At 48.1% G+C, this 16,858-nt stretch overlaps 1 protein-coding gene across 3 annotated transcripts in view; it reads left to right on the top strand.

Annotated features, from left to right (window-relative positions):
* Positions 1 to 16,858, top strand: part of LOC111153257 (aldehyde dehydrogenase 1 family member A2) — a 95,913-nt gene that overhangs the window by 76,928 nt on the left and 2,127 nt on the right. For all 3 annotated transcript variants that reach the window (XM_022512164.1, XM_022512165.1, XM_022512166.1), the window contains 5 exons: positions 4,889 to 4,991; positions 6,690 to 6,874; positions 8,252 to 8,416; positions 9,076 to 9,233; positions 9,554 to 9,628. In XM_022512164.1, coding sequence (XP_022367872.1) covers positions 4,889 to 4,991; positions 6,690 to 6,874; positions 8,252 to 8,416; positions 9,076 to 9,233; positions 9,554 to 9,628 — 686 coding nt within the window. The remainder of the gene's footprint in view (positions 1 to 4,888; positions 4,992 to 6,689; positions 6,875 to 8,251; positions 8,417 to 9,075; positions 9,234 to 9,553; positions 9,629 to 16,858) is intronic.

Raw genomic sequence — 16,858 nt, 5'->3', positions numbered from 1 at the left:
GCAAAGCACCAAACTGCCTTTCTTTCCCTGGCTGTGCTGCTGTGAACGTGCTCTGGTCCATTGTGGCTCTTCCAGGAGTACTCCTCATATCAGTCTGGAAGCCTATTCAAAACAACGGTGGGAGTCAGAGTTGATGTGTGCCAGCACTCCTGCCGAGAGCTAGCCCAGTCCCATTGCATGTGGGGGACCCCCTACTTCGCACCCTTGCGCCTCTTTGGGATACACAGATCCAGTGGACTACAGGGGTTGCAACGTTAAGAAACCACAGGGCAGGAACGGTGTCACTTGCTCTTTCATAATGAGCTCTGTGCAGGAAACTGGAAAAAAATTTCAGGTTGTCCCATCACTCAATGCAGCTGGGTACTTGTGTGAAAGCTACTTCTGCTCCATGAGCAAGAAGAATGCAGAATTGTGGACAGACTCTCAGAACAAGCAAGGGCTCCAGGACCTCTATGTGTCTTTTTAAACACTTCCAGCCAACTCGAGTACCATGGACATTAACTGCTTGGTCTGTGCCTTCATTGTGTGAAGAACCTGAGGTTCAAGGCCCCAGAGTGGCTTTCCCACATTGCAATAGGAGCTAGGAGCCAAGCCGCAGTTGGGAGTACCTCGGTCTCCCGACTCCTGCGGGCCCCACTGCAGTCCCAAGCCCGCAGTATGCTCATGATTTGCCAGGTTGCTGGCCATAGGACAGGAGACGTTGCCTATTTTATGGGAATAGGACTTCGTTTTATGCATCCTAATGACTTGACTCTTAACCCCTCCCAGAGCTTGTGTGTCTTGAAGCCCCGTTTGTGTCTCCAGGCTCTTCTGCCTTCTGACCAGGGGCCCGCGTCCCCAGAGAATGCCACTCACTGCTTTCTCGTCTGGGGAGGGCCAGTCAATCCCAGGCCTTGGCGTGGTGCCTGTATTTCATTCTTTCTGAAATTGTCTAACCCCATAGACTGGAATTCTGGAAGCCTCTGTATTTTAGGCTCATTCGGACAGGACCTGTCATATTCTGTAAGCCGACATGAAGTCAGTTCTCACTTGAACTCTTTGTTTTTAAGCATTACTTTGCCCTATTAAGGATCTCCTGCCTTGGAGTTTTATCTCTTCTCTCCACCATCTCTTTTCCCTTCTTGGGAGTGATCATGAGGAGGGCCTCCCATCTGGGGTCATTTAACCTCTGTCCTCCCACAGAGAGAATTCATGAGCAATAGTACATTCTCCAAAGCCCAGGTCTGTGCATAAGGACCAGAGCCCTCAGACTCTAGCTCGTAACAAAGTATTGCAAAACCCTAATTCCATCGGCTGGGATCTAATGTTGAACCTGACCCAGCTTTTTCTCCAAGCTTCTCAAAGCTTCACTTCCTGAGCGCCTGCTAGGTTTATAATGCAGTCCTCTTAGCTGCCAGTCTGCTCCTGGTACAGGCCTGTGCACCACCCTGCACCTGGCACTAGTAGGAGAACCAAGAATCTGTGTTGAACGAAGGAGGATCAGTGAAAACTGGGTTTTTCTCAGTGTCCGGTGCTGAGGCCCCTCCAGATGGATGGTTCTCCCGTGGCCTCACACATCCAGTTGTTTCTTGAGGCTGAGCTGCAACTTGACCTTCTTCCAAAGATGAAGAGGAAAGGCATTATTCATCTGAGATTTGCCTTGCAGTGTTTAGCATGAATTTGGTTTCTAAGGAAAGGCTGGCAAACCACTGGCACAGGAAAAATTATTCTTAGGTATTCTCTGATGACCATAGACTGAGCGAGGTTTTTGTATAGTTACCGTAGCCATGAAAATAATCACTGGACAACATTCCCAGTGGCAAAACACACCAACCCCTAGAACTTTTTTGATTAATGGCAGGGGGTAGGGCTAACAAAAACCTGATGCCAGCTGGGCCATCACTGCCGTTACGAACCCCAAACATTTATTCAGCATCTTACTGTGTGTGAAACCTGCAATTTCTCTGTGCTTTTTGTTTGTTTCTCAATGTTGATCAGAAATCGGAATGCTAGTTTTGCAACTGATGGTGTGTGACCATCATTTGTATCTACAAAAGGTGACATTCCTAGTCACTTTGGAATCAATTTGGAGTTCAGGGACAAGGTTTTGGTGGCGTGTGGCACACTGTAGGTGCTCAGTACATACAGAAAGGCAGGCAGGAAGGGGAGCAGGAGGAGAGGAAGGGAGGGGCATTGAGAGAGTGACCCCCCCCCCTTGTGCCCTGGCGTTCGTCTTCCTGGGATGTGACAGGCTCTGCCCCCCACCTGCCAGTGACCAGTTGACCTCCAGCTCTTAAGTTTGGTCACGTTTAAAATGAGATAGTACCTGCTGTGAAGGGTTTTTAAGAGATCTAGATGAGCTCAAACATGCACATGTCTGGCACAGAATGACTCAGTAAATGTTAGTTTTTTAAAATTATAACTAATAATAAGTTCGTGAATTCCACTGGTTGCCTTTTTTTGAGAAAGCAGTTGCCTGTTTATCTTCCTGGACTTTAAGATGAGTCACCATCAGTTCATACGGATTCCATCAGGGCAGAGAGAGCCAAGAACCTTAGAATTCCTTAGAATCGGCGGTCTCGGGGGATCACCTGGTCAGGGACTCCCCACAGTGCTGCTCTCCCAACTGCCCTTGCGTGCAGTTTTCCTGAAACTCTCACTCAAGATCTCAGGCTTCAGTCATAATTTTCACCTGACTGCTGTTCTCTTGCCAGAACAGAGAGCCAGATTCTCCTTTCCGTCATATATGTGTATTTTCTTCCTGAAGAAGAGGGAGAAGGGAGGATGTCTGCCTGGGAACAAGGTCTTTATTAGCTTGTCTTCCCAGGGAGTTTACCGTGAGGTAGAAGACAGATGAGACAAGCTGGCAAGGCAGGAGAGGGGCCATCTGGTTGGGGGGCTAATGCCTGCCCAGTAATCTTTAGGGCTACATGTTAGTATTTTTCCACCCCTTGGAAACTAGCATTGTCCTGCAAACTAAGAAACTCTAGTTTCTAGAAATTCTAGCTCTTTCAGAGACATCACTATCTTTCCGCCACAGAGTTCCTCAGAATGAAACTATATCTTCTACTTTTCTTTTTTTCTTTTTCTTTTTCTTTTTCTTTTTTTTTTTTTCTTTTTTGCCATGAGGGAGAATAATAATAAAAACTTAAAAGCATTTAATCCAGTGAATAAGTAATATTGGAGACTGAGGGAAGTCAGAACATTTCCCCAGTATTTTCCTGAAGCAGTTGATATGCACAGGCAGTTTGGGGGATGTGGGGGGGACCTGCATGGAAAGCCTAGCAGGAGTAACTCTTTTTACAGTCAGCTCTATTTCTCTGCATTGAACGAGGAAGAAGAAGGGCCCGGCTTCTGCCACCCACGTATAGTTACCATGTGTGGGTACTTACTGTGTACCAGGCTGGGTTGTAAGGGCCAAGTACCCTCACTTAATCTTCAAGACAACTGCATTCTGAGGTAGATACTATTTTTAGCCCCATTTACAGAGGAGGGAACTGAGGCTCAGAGAAGTTAAATAAATTTCCCAAGGTCAAACAGTTGGTAAGTGATAAAATCAGTAGAACTTCAGGCTCCGGAGCCTTTTCTTTCAACCATGACTATGCAGCCTTGAGGAGTTACTAGCCCTACTTGAGGATCTCAGCAAGGTTCAGGAGGGGCTGAAATGTAGCACATCTCTTTTCCAAGCTTTTCAAATGTTTTATTTTCAGTAGGATTCCAGGCAAAGGTTGCATTTTTCATCTCAATGAGAGCAAACTGCCCATGTGGGCTTTATGGGGACTTGGCCTTTTCTGTAACGGGACCTCTACCCCATAGTAGAGTAGCACCTGTGACAGCTCAGGTCTTCAGAAGCAGTTGCTGAAATGGAGTTTGCCATGCAGATTATTTATGGGGGATCCCTGCTGAAGGGGAGTGGGCACAAGGGGAAACTGAACTGCAATGCAGGCCTGGTAGCTTCCACCAACAACAGGCAGCATGGTGGACCACAGATGGTCCTTTGGAGCTGTGTTGTGGTGAGCTGAAAGTGAGGGTCTTTAAACACCCGCCACCAGTGGATAGGCCACCCAGGGTAGGGAATCTATTGGACAAGGACACACCCTTCATCTGAGGCCGACTCTGGAGAAGTTGGCAGCATTTCTACTCACTGAGACAATCAGTGTGTTCTTCCTCGAAGGGAGGCTGTAGGTGGTACATCCCTGTTTCCATTTTGACACTTCCAATTTCCTTACAAATGCGAGTTTACACATTGGTAAATGCCATCTTCAACCCAGCCTCTTGTCTGCTTGGCTTCTAAGTCAATAGGCATTGCACACATATAGACAGATCTCAGCTGTCTGGACTCCTCTTGCTTATAGAACTAAGTAGAGGCCAAGGTGTAACATCTATATTTTCTTTGAACCAAGTGATTAAAGTCACACCTGGCAGTTTTATAAATCCATGAAGTTTGTTTTACATTTATCATGCCTTTCATGTGGAGCCAGTTGGCTTGTGTTGTGTGTGTGTGTGTGTGTGCGTGTGTGTGTGTGTAAGGGGAAGAGCAGAGTCCAAAGCTAAAAGCCACAGAACAGTGGTGGAAAACCTCTAGTCACATTGTGCTTCCCAGTTGCCTTTAGAGAAACCTTTCAATGATTAAGATTCCAGATTAAACCCCATTTTCAGTGCTCTTCCCTTCGTGAAACTAAAGCAGTCTTCCAGCTCACTTCGGCACAGACATTAAATTGTGTCCCAGCTGACTTGTATCTTGTCCACCCAAGCTGACCACAGGAGCCACTCCTGCATCATCCACGGGGCTGGTTTGCCTTGCAAGATCAATCCCTGCTGCCTCTCACCGTTGCCTACAGTTGGCTTTGGCCACAGGCCATCTTAGCTGCTAGGTGTGCAAAACCTCCTTCCATTTCCTTTCTTTCAGGTTGGAAAGCTTATCCAAGAAGCAGCTGGAAGAAGTAACTTGAAGCGAGTAACTCTGGAACTTGGAGGGAAAAGTCCCAATATTATTTTTGCTGATGCTGATTGTAAGTCAACAACAGATCTCCTCCCTGTCCCTGTACACTGCCTCTTGGTGCTCTCTGTTGTATCTCCACTTTTGACAGGACACTAAGGAAAAGATCTGTGAGGCTAAGAAGAAGCTTCAAGTAGAAGAACCTGGACACTTCTTCCCAAGGGGCAGCTGGTTTAGTACTGGGGAAGAGGGCTTGCCGGTTGATAGCTGAGCAGATTTTGTTTTCTAGACACTCCTGAGCCCCTTTGACTCTGTGGTGCCGCAGGGCAGGGTAGAAGAGGTGAAGGCCTGCTTTGTGCTGCATGGTGGGAAGGGCAATGGTCTAAGCCTCCCAACACCACAAATATCTTCTGCCTAGATTCTAGAAATCTGAAACTACTCAACTGTGTCTGGTGGCTTTGTAGACCATGGAAAAAAAATTTCTAGTTCACTAGTCTTGCCACATTTTCCCAAACCCACAACCCCTCCTCTGTTTAGTCCCCCCATCCTCTGCGGTGTCCGTGACTTTCAGCCAGAATGACGACGCACATTCAGTCGGGTGCTTACACCTTGGAGGTAGGACCCTCTGGCGGTGTAGAGCAGTAATTTAGGAAACCCCATGTCTTCAGGCAGGATGCCCTCTCAGCCATTCTGCACAGGGATGGTCTTTATGGTTTGAAAAGCATGCCAGGAAATAAAAATTCAAAATCTCTTCTGGTCCCTCTTTTTCTCCCTCTCATCCCACCAGACTGAGATGCTGTCCCTTTCACCACTGGGAGGTCAGAAAGCAGAAAGCAGATTGCTTGCCATCCAGCCCCAGCTTTGGAGTCCGTGAAGAGTTCAGCATCAGTTTCATGCTGGTTGTCAAGAGGGATCAGTACTGTCAAACCTAAGTTTCTCGTGAGGAGTAGCTCCTCCATTGACAGGACTGATGGACTGATAAGGGACGGTTGATTCAGTCAGTCATTTAGCAACTAGCACACACCAGATTCGCTAGTGTATCTTGAATTGTAAGCTCTGAGATGAAAGTTATGTGCTGCTATACAGTTACAGTAAGTGCAGAGGATATTTGGGTGTCTTTCAGGAAGATCCGTTTCTTTTACAATTTAATTCACCATAATGCTAATTAAACATACAGCTACAAGGTTCTCTATAGATCAGAGGTTGCAAGTTAGCAGTCCCTAGGCCCAGTGCAGGGCATACATATGTTTCCCTGTTGAAATATCACATAGCACTTTAAAATATGAACACTATACATGAAAAATCCTGATTTCTGTTTTTTCTTAAAATCGGAAATCTGGCAACCAGTGGCTTACATTCATGTACAGCAACAGCCAAATGTGGCTTTCCTTCCGAGTCTCCATCAGACCGTTTTGCTAGCTGGCGGATTCATGCCACTACATTATTCGCCCAGGCCCTTGCCTTTGGAGCTTGACACTCCTGTTGTAGATGGTGTGGTCCAGTCCCTCTTCCTACAGAAGAAGAAACAGACTCAAAGAAGTAAAGTCGTCCAAGTTCAAGGTCACGTAGCAAGTCACGTCAGGATCTAGTTAGAACTTGAACTAAGGTGTCTTCTCAATCCAGTGCTTTCCCCGGTGCTGCCTCCTCACCATTATGCTGTGGGCTGAGAGGGGCATTACTCCCGGGGCTCTGGCTGAGGGAGGGGAGGGGGCTGCATGGATGGGCCCTCCGTGGGTGAACCGCACTGAGGACACCACTCTCTCCCTTGCAGTGGACTACGCTGTGGAGCAGGCCCACCAGGGCGTGTTCTTCAACCAAGGTCAGTGCTGCACCGCCGGGTCTCGCATCTTTGTGGAGGAGTCCATCTATGAAGAGTTCGTGAGGAGGAGTGTGGAGCGGGCCAAGAGGCGCATCGTGGGGAGTCCCTTCGATCCCACCACAGAGCAGGGACCGCAGGTAGGGAAATCATAAACATTCCCTTTCTTTTCTTAATCCCTGGGGAGCCCCAGACACTCTATTGGGACCCCAGAGACAACTTCCTTCTCCCGCTCCCTCCTTTCCCTTCCACCTCATCTTAGTGGCTGGAATTGTAGCTGGTGAGACATTGCTTATTCCTCATGCTTCCCTTTCCTTTTCTAAATGTCACCTCTGAAACATTAAGGGATTAAATTTGCCTCAAAGATACTTTGGACTTTGAGGGTAACTGGGAGTCTTTTAGCTCTAAAGAAAGACTTGCATGTGACCAGATGGAGGTTGACCCGAGAACCCAGTCCCAGTCATAACCACTGGCCTTCAAGACATCCCTACAAATGCCACGGGCAAGGAGAAAGGGTATCTCTCTTTCTCAGAAACCATTATCCATTCATCCGTGGCGAAGGAATCTCCACCAGCCTAACCTACTTAGGGCCCGCATATGCATGGGAGTTAGAGAGCTACTTGGCCCTCTGCTGTGGTTAGCTCTACTCTGCATGCTTCGTGCGGTGTGCTGGGGAGGGCCACAGAAGTCCCTGCAGTCCACACTGTTCGGCTCTGCAGGCTCTTCACAATCATCAAGGTTTGTTTCTGGATAGAATTCTGGTTGAATCCCAAACTAGATAGAGTCTGGGAGTTTTTAAAGGATATTGGGATCAGGTTGCATTTGAATCTCTAGTGTATGGGTCTTCCTGACAAGAAACAGCATCTCTGAGGTTTGGGGACCATTTGAAAGATGACTGATGTTCCAGCCAAGTAATTCATACTCAAGTGGAATTTAGATTTTTGTATTTGCCATCATAATGGAGCAAGGACTGCAACTTGGGGGAGGCCAGACTAACCGTATTTTATGGAGTAGGAAGCTAGTCCTTGCTCTTTATACTTAACCCCTTCCTCTAAAGGTATAATAGAAGCTCCGTTAAAAATACACCCCAGTAGGATTTGAAGCAATGTAGAGCTTACCCTTGTTTTCATCTTTTAGTATCAGTACAACTTGGGGAACTGTTTATTTGGTTAGAGCGGTCAGTTTAAATAATCAATTGATTTAAATAATATCAATTGATTTAAATAATCAATTAGCCAGTTCCTCCATCATTTAGAAACATTGCCTAATTCTGCATCTGGTACTGCTGATTTGGCCCTATCCTCAGTGCAGGGCCTTTAATGGAATTCTCAATATATTGGGTTAAAGCATGCAAAGTCACCATTTCTTCAGAGGACAAAGGCTAAATGGCAGCAGTTCCCTATGACATGACTAGATATAATGGAGTTTGAAAAAAATCACAAAAGGTTCTTGAGTACACACTTCTTTCTCTTTTCATAGAGGACTTTACATAGAGTCATGGGAAATTTCTTTTGTAGATTGATAAGAAACAATACAACAAGATCCTGGAACTCATCCAGAGTGGCGTGGCCGAGGGTGCCAAGCTGGAATGTGGAGGCAAAGGGCTGGGCCGGAAGGGGTTTTTCATTGAGCCCACGGTGTTTTCGAACGTCACCGATGACATGCGCATTGCCAAGGAGGAGGTAACATGGAGTTCTGATGGAAGCCCTGCCTTTCTTGGGATGGCTTCCAGAGCATTTCTTGTAGATGATATTCTGGTTTGGTCTCTTTATATTTGATAGACATTCTGTGACAGTGATGTGCAAATCCCGTTTTCAAGAAAATGTTAAATCAGAAAGCAAGTAATCTAGATGGAGACAGGTGACATGCTCCTCGACTGCAATTATATTAGCCAAGAGGACAATCGTAAGAGCCCATCATTGGCCTTAGTAATACACTGCCCATGGGCTAGTTCCTTCAAACATGGGTTCCTAAGCTGCTCACCAGGAAGGAGAAAGCATCCAAGCCACCTCACGTTTGTGTGGGCGAGGGACCAGAGCACATCAGCCAACGTCTGGAGGGGTGGCTCTGAGTTCGGCAGCAGTGGCTGGGGACTCACAGAGAAGGCAACCTTGGTACAGACAGCGGAATTGGGGGTTGCATGGGAGGGTGGAGGGTAGGGGGCGCTACGCGAACTCTAAAGTTAGATGACTCAGGCAGAGTCTGGGCGATTTTACAGTTCTGTGCTGCTGAACATCAGTGTCATTTAAATAATGAAGGTGGAGTAAACTTTGAAATGTGCAGAGCAGGTCGGGGGTGGCAGAGCAACCACCCCATGATGGCCCAAACCATTTTGTTGCAGATCTTTGGCCCCGTTCAGGAAATTCTGAGGTTTAAGACTATGGATGAAGTTATCGAAAGAGCCAATAACTCAGACTTCGGACTCGTCGCAGCCGTCTTCACTAACGACATCAACAAGGCCCTCACAGTGTCTTCGGCAATGCAGGCTGGGACTGTTTGGTAAGATGAGAATCAGCCTCAGGGTTCTGGCCGTAATGCAAGCCCCTGGCGGTATAGGGGCCTCGTAATCTTGAACACAAGGGACAGAAACTTACCCTCTGGGGGGGAAGGGAAAGACAGAAAGCAAGCAGCCTTCCCTGAGAAAGGATATGCACTCCTTACTGGCTAGGCCAGGAGATAAAAGTCAATTTTAAATGATAAATATTTCATATGCAAGAAAGGGAATTAGAAAATGAAACTTTTAAAAAAATACTATGATGATGGGACTACTTCAGTGCAAGCAGAATTCATACTCACGGTACTATGTTTTCTTCTCTTAGGATCAATTGTTACAATGCCTTAAATGCCCAGAGCCCCTTTGGGGGATTCAAGATGTCTGGAAATGGGAGAGAAATGTAAGTGTCCAAAGTTGCTGGGGCCGCAGAGAAACCGGGATGGCAGATACTAGCCTAGAGGAGTATGCACACGACTGTTGAACTCTCTGACTCACCCACTCATTCCACAAACACGTTGTTGAGCACATACTTCTGCAAACGAAGGTCTGTGCTACGTGTCACAAAGACGGATAAAACACAACTCCCTTCCCTTACGTGGGGATGGATAAAAATTAATGTACCATCTATTTCATGAAATCAGGGCTACTTTCTTGATAGAAGTGTGCCAAACATCTTGCAAGTACTGAGGAAACAATCTACCGATTTTGCCTGATGGGGATCAGAGAAGACTTCCCAGAGCAAATAACTTTCCACTGTGTTAGGGGCAGTGCTTCCACGTGGAGGGAAGAGCAGGAACAAAGGCATGAAGGCACAACAAATACAGAACGTCAGGGAGTTTGGGGTGTTTAAAACAGGTCACCAACTGCCAGCCCAATGGCAAATCTGGCCAGCAGAGATGTTTCGTTTTGCCTCACAACCTTTTAAAATCCTTAACTGACATTCAAAAAAGGAAGAGGCTTTCTGTAAAATACGGATTTCTTGCTTATTTTCATTCCCCCATAGCAAAATTGCTGCAGCTGTGAGCTCTAGAACTTGCCTTAATCCCGTTCCTGTTGCTTCTGGGGCCTACATATTGGTAGCCCTTCGTTTTTACACAAGCCCAAGCCCCTCCCTTAATCACCTTCTCGGCCCCTGTAGGTTCTCTGAGGCTGGGACGGAAAGGTTTGGACGTAGGATGGCTAGAGGGAGCTTGCTGAAGACACAGGTGAAAAGGTTGTTTTAAACCAGTCTCACGGGGCTTAGACGTTCCGTGGGAGCTGAGGAGATAGCCGGGGTTTTAAGGCCGAGATTTCTGGCAGGTAGAGGATGTCCTGGCAAAGACTAGAGGAAGAAGACCCAGCACGAGGGCTTTACAGTAACAGTGATAGGAATCGTTCATTAAACGCCCACTCTGTATGACTGCACATCAGCTTCTCTCCTAACATTGTCTCATTTAAGCTTCACAGTGATCCAGTGGGATAGATACATTTCCCCTTCACATCCCACTTGGTTCAGGTGGGGAACTGGGGCTTAGACCAGCTAAGCAGCTTGCCCAGGTCACACAGCCAGTAAATGGCAGATGTGAGATTTGAACGTAGGTTTCAGTGTTTCCGATGATCCAGCCAAGGAAGCAGCGGGGCCTGGGGCAGGACTCAGAAGGGATAGAATCAGAGCTGGGCAGAGTCCTCTTGAGAGGCAAAGGCCTGGAACAAGGGAATGTAGCAGAGGAAAACTATAGTCAAGGAGATGTTATTTGCAGCCTTCATATATAATGGGATTGAGCAGCATTCAGAGTGTGGATGGTAACCGGGGTCTTCCTGAGCTGACACACACTCCCCTAATAAAAAAAACAAAAACCAACCAAACAAACAAACAAAAATGAAAACATTTTCCCCCTGGGGCATCTGGGTGGTTCAGTCGATTAAGTGTTCAACTCTTGATTTCAGTTCATGTCATGATCTCAGGGTTGTGAGATCAAGCCCCGCATTGGGGTCCTCACTGAGCGTGGAGTCTGCTTGAGATTCTCTCTTCCTCTCCCACCCCTGCCTCTTGCCCCTGCTCATACTCACTGTCTCTTAAAACAAAACAAAACAAAACAAAAAACTAAATATACCACTTTCCTTCCTCTTGATGGGGGCTGGCCCCATGTTTCTTAAATCCTGTGATGCCCAAGAGGAAACATTCTTATGTCCATTCCCTCTGCCGTTATTGAATGGGTCCATTTGTGAGCCAATGCCGGTTCATGATCAGTCTGCTAGAAAGTATTGAGTGCTTGGCTCATGGGGGATGATATATGGCTCATCAAAGCACTTAAAATTTTGCTAGATAAATGAAATATACAACATTGAAAGAAGTAGAAGAATTCCAGAGAAGGCCATGATTTATAGAGGAGTTCAGGGGTGGGGGAGATCATTGTGAGCTGTAGAAGCCTGGGAAACCTTTGGATAGGGTCGAATATATGGATCTGAATTGGCCTTTAAAGGAGAGGAACATTTGGGTAGATGGAGAGAGGGGAATAATTTGCAGGGTTGGTAGGCAAAGCAAGGTAGGAGTGGAGAAAGAGGGCGTAGAGGCATTGTGGGAGAAATAAGGATGGTGTTTGGGACAAAGTACAGGGAACCCGTAAGACCAGCATAGAGGATTTACATGCTTCAGATACATCAGCTGGTAATTTCTAGCTCTTAGGCATTAACCTATAAATTAAGCATAGCGGTGAGGCTAAGAGCAGAGTTTCTAGAGTCACACGGCTTCAGATACATATCCTGGTCCTACCACTTACTACCTATGCAACCTTGGACCAATTACTTAATCCCACTAAGCCTCTGTTTCTCTAAAATGGGAATAAGCCTCATTAATCTCTCTAAGCCTCATCTCCACAATGGGAATAATTATAGTGCCTACCCCAAAGGGTCACCCTGAGGATAAAATGGTAGGATTCGGTGTTCCAGATATCCAGCAGTGTCTGGCAAACCTCCAGAAATGTAGAGGTCAAGCAGATGAGTGTTACAGGGTGATCCTTCTTTTTCCTCATTTCTTTCTTTGGAAGTATGGCAGACTGTTGCCTGAATTTCAGCCCGCATCATCAACTTCCATTCTGTCCCTGGGAACGCCAGGGGGAAATCGCTCTTGCTTGAGTCTTGCTTCTGACCTTCAGTGCTTCCCACTTGCTTTACAGCCAGAACCCAGAACCACTCTGGACCCCCTTTGCTCAGTTATTAGCACTCTTCAGCTTTTATAAAGTTTCGTGTACTTACAGCTGTCTCTTCCTAACTTACACATGGTCTTCACGTCCTGCTCCCACCTTTCAGGATGCGTTTAACTTGATATTCTGTGTCCTGCCTCTGTGTTTGGGCCTTCCTGGTCTCTGAAATGTTGGGACAATCCCTGGCTCTGGGAATGCTGTTCCCGCTGTTTTGTTACAGATCATTAAGAGGGTGAATCATGGGCATAAAATATAATAAATAATTGCCGCTGGATGGAGCTTGTCCCAGGCTCGCCCTGGATCCTCAGCATGGACAGGGTTTGGGCTTGTGACATTGTCCAGGTCCAGTCTACCCCCATTAGCAACCTTCCCCTTGCCTGGAGAGATGGTCCAGGAGACAGTTTGGCTGTGTCAGAACCACATGGAGAACAGTGGCCCAAGAGACTGAAAAGCAGTCTTTCTCCACTTATCGCGTTGGTGCTGTAGTGACTTGGCCTTCCCAGTGCAGTTTAAAAATAATTAGGCAACAGGGCTCTTTGATGAGACTCACTTCATCTTGTCTAAATCATTGGATAATTTGTCCCTACTTGCTCTCCAAACATGTTTTTTTCTTCCTTAAATGGCCTAGAGTGGTCGCAAGGCTTCAAATAAAAGCACCTGCCCTATCCTGGTCCCCCACTCTTCCTTCGCACTTACTGCAATCCCAGAAACTCCCCGCCTCTGGACAGTACTGTTTATCTCCTGGCCTTGCAAACTCCATGTAGCTCTGGTCCCTAGCACCCCTTTTCCCACCTCTAAGAGGCACAGAGAAGAGAAGTAGCACTTTCTGGAAACAAGTTCCAAGCAGGCTGTGGGAGCCCTGGTGTTCTCCCCCACAGAGTGCTGTGGAGGGCTGCCCTCTACAGGTTGCCCGATGGGTTGGCCTGATTCCCAGGGTCAGAGATGGGGGCAGCTCACTTCAGTCTGGCCCTGCAGCCGGTTCTCCACATTTCACTCCTCCCATCCCCTCCCTTACCTCTTTTAAGCCTCTCTGAGACAAGCTATAACATAAATGTCACATAGGGAGCACATAGAAAGAGCCTCATGTTCTGAGGTTCTAAAAAACCTCATTTTAAAAACTGAGGACACAGGCTTTGAAGATGAGAAGCATTATTAGGATATTCTAAATAAGGGCTTCCCAGTTTGCATGCACATGCATCCATGCCTGTGTGCTCATATGTATGTGCAAAGCGTGTGTGTGTGTCCGTGTATACTTGCAGAGCATGCCTGTGTGCCCATGTGTGCGTGCAGAGCATGGGTGTGTGCCCATGTGTATGTGTATGCATGCCGACCTGTGTGCCCATGCATGCATGTATGTGTGTCCGTGTGTGCGTGCAGAGCATGCATATGTGCCTGTGTGTATGTGCAGATCATGGGTGTGTGCCTGTGTGCCCGTGCATGCATGTGTGTGTGCCTGTGTGCACATACAGACATGCATGTGTGCACGTGTGTATGTGTGTGCGTTCCCACCCGTGTGCCCCTGCATGCATGTGTGTGTGCCCATGTGCATGTACAGAGCATGCACATGCACAGAAAGTCACCTGCGGTCGGACAGAAGGGCTTGCCAAGCATGCCTGTCTGGGGACCCACTCTCAGAGATTGGATGTAGTAAATCTGGGCTAAGGCAGAGGATCTGCATTGTTAACAGGTTTCTGGAATGGTTCTGGTGCAGGTGGTCTGGAGCCCCTGCTCCTTGAAATGTTGCTGTAAGGCAAAGAAAAGAGCAGGGAAATATACATCCTACACAGTAATCCCTCTTTGTTTTAGGAGTGATTTTTCTGCAGGGACTGGCTGGAGGCACCTTACCTTGCCCCTGGGTCTGCCGGGTTTGGTTGGTGGCAGGGAATATAACCCAGTCTGGCTCAGAAGCAGGAACACAGGCGTCCGAGTGTGCCTCCGCCCTGACACTCTGTGGAGCCCAGCAGGTGACCGTATGGAGAGATTGGGGGGCAGCAGGAGAGGTGTGTCTGCGTTTGCACTATAGTACGGTTCTCCTGTAACTGTGGGATTTAACTGGATTAAGCTAGATTGGAGAGAAAGCCCCCAGAATGAGGTGGTGAATTAGCAGGAGAATCTAAACGGGGGGCCCTCAGAGACTTCCCAGCAGCGCTTCTCAAAGGGTGGTCCAAACAACCACCTGCGTCACCATCTCCAGGCTCCTCTCCAGACCTACCGAGGCAGAGTTTTTGGTGGGGATGGTCAGGAGTCCACAACGTAAGCAAGCTCCAAGGACAGTCCCTTAGGCTTCCTGATGCCTGAGAGACGCCCGGGCCCCAGGAGGAGTCTCGCCTGGAGTCACAGCGCCAGGTAGTGGCAGAGCTGAGTGGGATGCCCGCCTGCAGACCCCCAACTCCAACCTTGCTTTTACGGCAGATGCGAGGCCGCTCTTCATTCTCGGAGCAGCCTGTGAGCCGACCGTGGTGGCTGATGACTCTGCAGGACACAGGGGAGGAGCTCCCCCAGCGCAGGGTGATTTTCTACGTCACGCACCCAGAGATTACGGGACCCAATACTCACACTCGAAAGCAACCACACCACCACACTCCTGACTCTGTAAGGCTTCCTTAACACTCCTCAAACCAACTTAGAGATCTGAGTGGGAGAAATGGTTCAGGGTCTGCGCCATGTGCGTGCACAAGCCAGGAAACCAGAAGGGAGTAACCGCACTTCAAACAGGAGGCAGATGATGTCCGTGATGAAGACACACTTTCAGAATTGCCCAAGGGAAGGAAAGAGTCCAGAAAGAGCCAGAGCTAAGCTGGTAATAAAGACTCAGGGCCTGGAAGGAACTAATGAGGGAAGCTTCTACTGAGTGGGGCAGTCCTGGATTTATTCTCGTTCCCATAAGCAAGACGGCTAACACAGATAAGAGAAGAGCACACATACCCTGCTCTCTCCTTGGCTGCCTCTGATGTCTTGGCGGGGAGGGCATGGTTATGACAACCTAGGTGACCTTGGTGCTCAGAGCTGCTGCTGGCCAAGTGATTGGAAGTTTGTGCAGAGCATAGGGCTCCTGGAAGGTAGCAGAATGAATCGCTCACAGCAGGTCTTGATTGTAAAACCCAGTTACATTTTACACATGATTGTTTTGGTCTTTTTAAAAGATTGATTTAATTTTAGATTCAGCGGGGAAGAGGTGAGGGAGAGAGATTCTCCAGCAGACTCCACACTAAGTGTAGACCCCAGCGCTGGGCTTGAGCTCATGACCTATCCAAAACCAAGAGTTGGCTGCTTAACCAACTGTGCCACCCAGGTGCCCCATACTTGCCTGTTTTTAAAGACAGCCTTTATTAATATTTTCTTATTCAAATACATCTCCAAGTGTCCTTTTATTTTTTCCTGAAAGAGGTGGTATGTCTGTCTACTGGGTGGACCTGGGGAAGGGGAGGGTGGGTGAAAGCCTTCCCTCCCTCTCTCCCTCCTACAAAGGCCACCTGAGCCTGAAGCTGTGGGCTCTTCACGAGGTTTGGTGGAGGGCACGAAGCAGGACCAGTAAACTCTGAGTCCTCGGGCAGAGACGGCCACTCAGGCAGCCCTTCTCGCCCTCCCAAGGGACAGCGTTGTGATAACTGGCGCCCAGGTGCTCTGTGAACACAGAGGCAGGAGGCGTTCCTCCTACTGAGATAGCCAGAAAAAGCCTCATGGACCAGTGACTTAAAAGAATGGGGGGGGGGGAATTTTTAAAAAAGAAAATTGGGAAAATGTGCTTGACTTTACAATGAAATAAAGAAAAGGGGGCAAGGGCAATTAAAATGAGATGACCTGAGGAGAAAGTCCAGAGAGAGGAAAGAAAGGAGCATGGCAGCCCCCAGGCTTGGCTGCAGCCCGCCCCTGAGGGTTGGAGACCAACGCTGCCTGTCCAGGGGGCCAGGAAGGCGCATCTCCTGGCTCCTGCAGAGACGGGGGACCCAGCTCTCACCCCATAAACATTTAACCAGAGTCTCGGGGCCACTTCCTTTGCAGTCAGTTACTTGGATTTTCTCCCTCTTTCCCCTGCCTCTGTAGGGCTGTGGGCAGCACGCATCAGGATGGTTTTTTGAGGCATTGCTGGTGATCCGTGTTCTTCTCTGTCCAGGTCTTTGGGTCCCCACTTCCATGTGTTAAGTCTAAGGACCAGTGGAAAGGAATTTAGAACAAACAGGAAGGGATCCCAGCCTGGAAATCTCTGGTTTTTCTTTGAGCTAAAGTGGACTAGGTCACCAGGAAGAGTGACTAGAACACAGACACATCGGGGGTGTCTCGTGGCGGGAGTGGGTTTCCTCAGAGGAGGAAAGCACACCATTGTCCTCTAGAGCCATTACTGCCAGTGGTAGAGACACAACAGGGGGGGTCTGGACCTGGGCCTCTGCTGTCCGCAGTGTACCCCCAGGTCCGGGGTCTGTATGACCACGGGCTCAAGCTAACGTGCG

Source organism: Enhydra lutris, unplaced genomic scaffold (genome assembly GCF_002288905.1).
Source record: "Enhydra lutris kenyoni isolate GAN:26980312 unplaced genomic scaffold, ASM228890v2 scaffoldscaffold31, whole genome shotgun sequence".
In the NCBI taxonomy this organism is placed as follows: Eukaryota; Metazoa; Chordata; class Mammalia; order Carnivora; family Mustelidae; genus Enhydra; species Enhydra lutris.
Note: the sequence above shows the minus strand (reverse complement) of the source record. Positions and strands in the feature narration are given on the sequence as shown.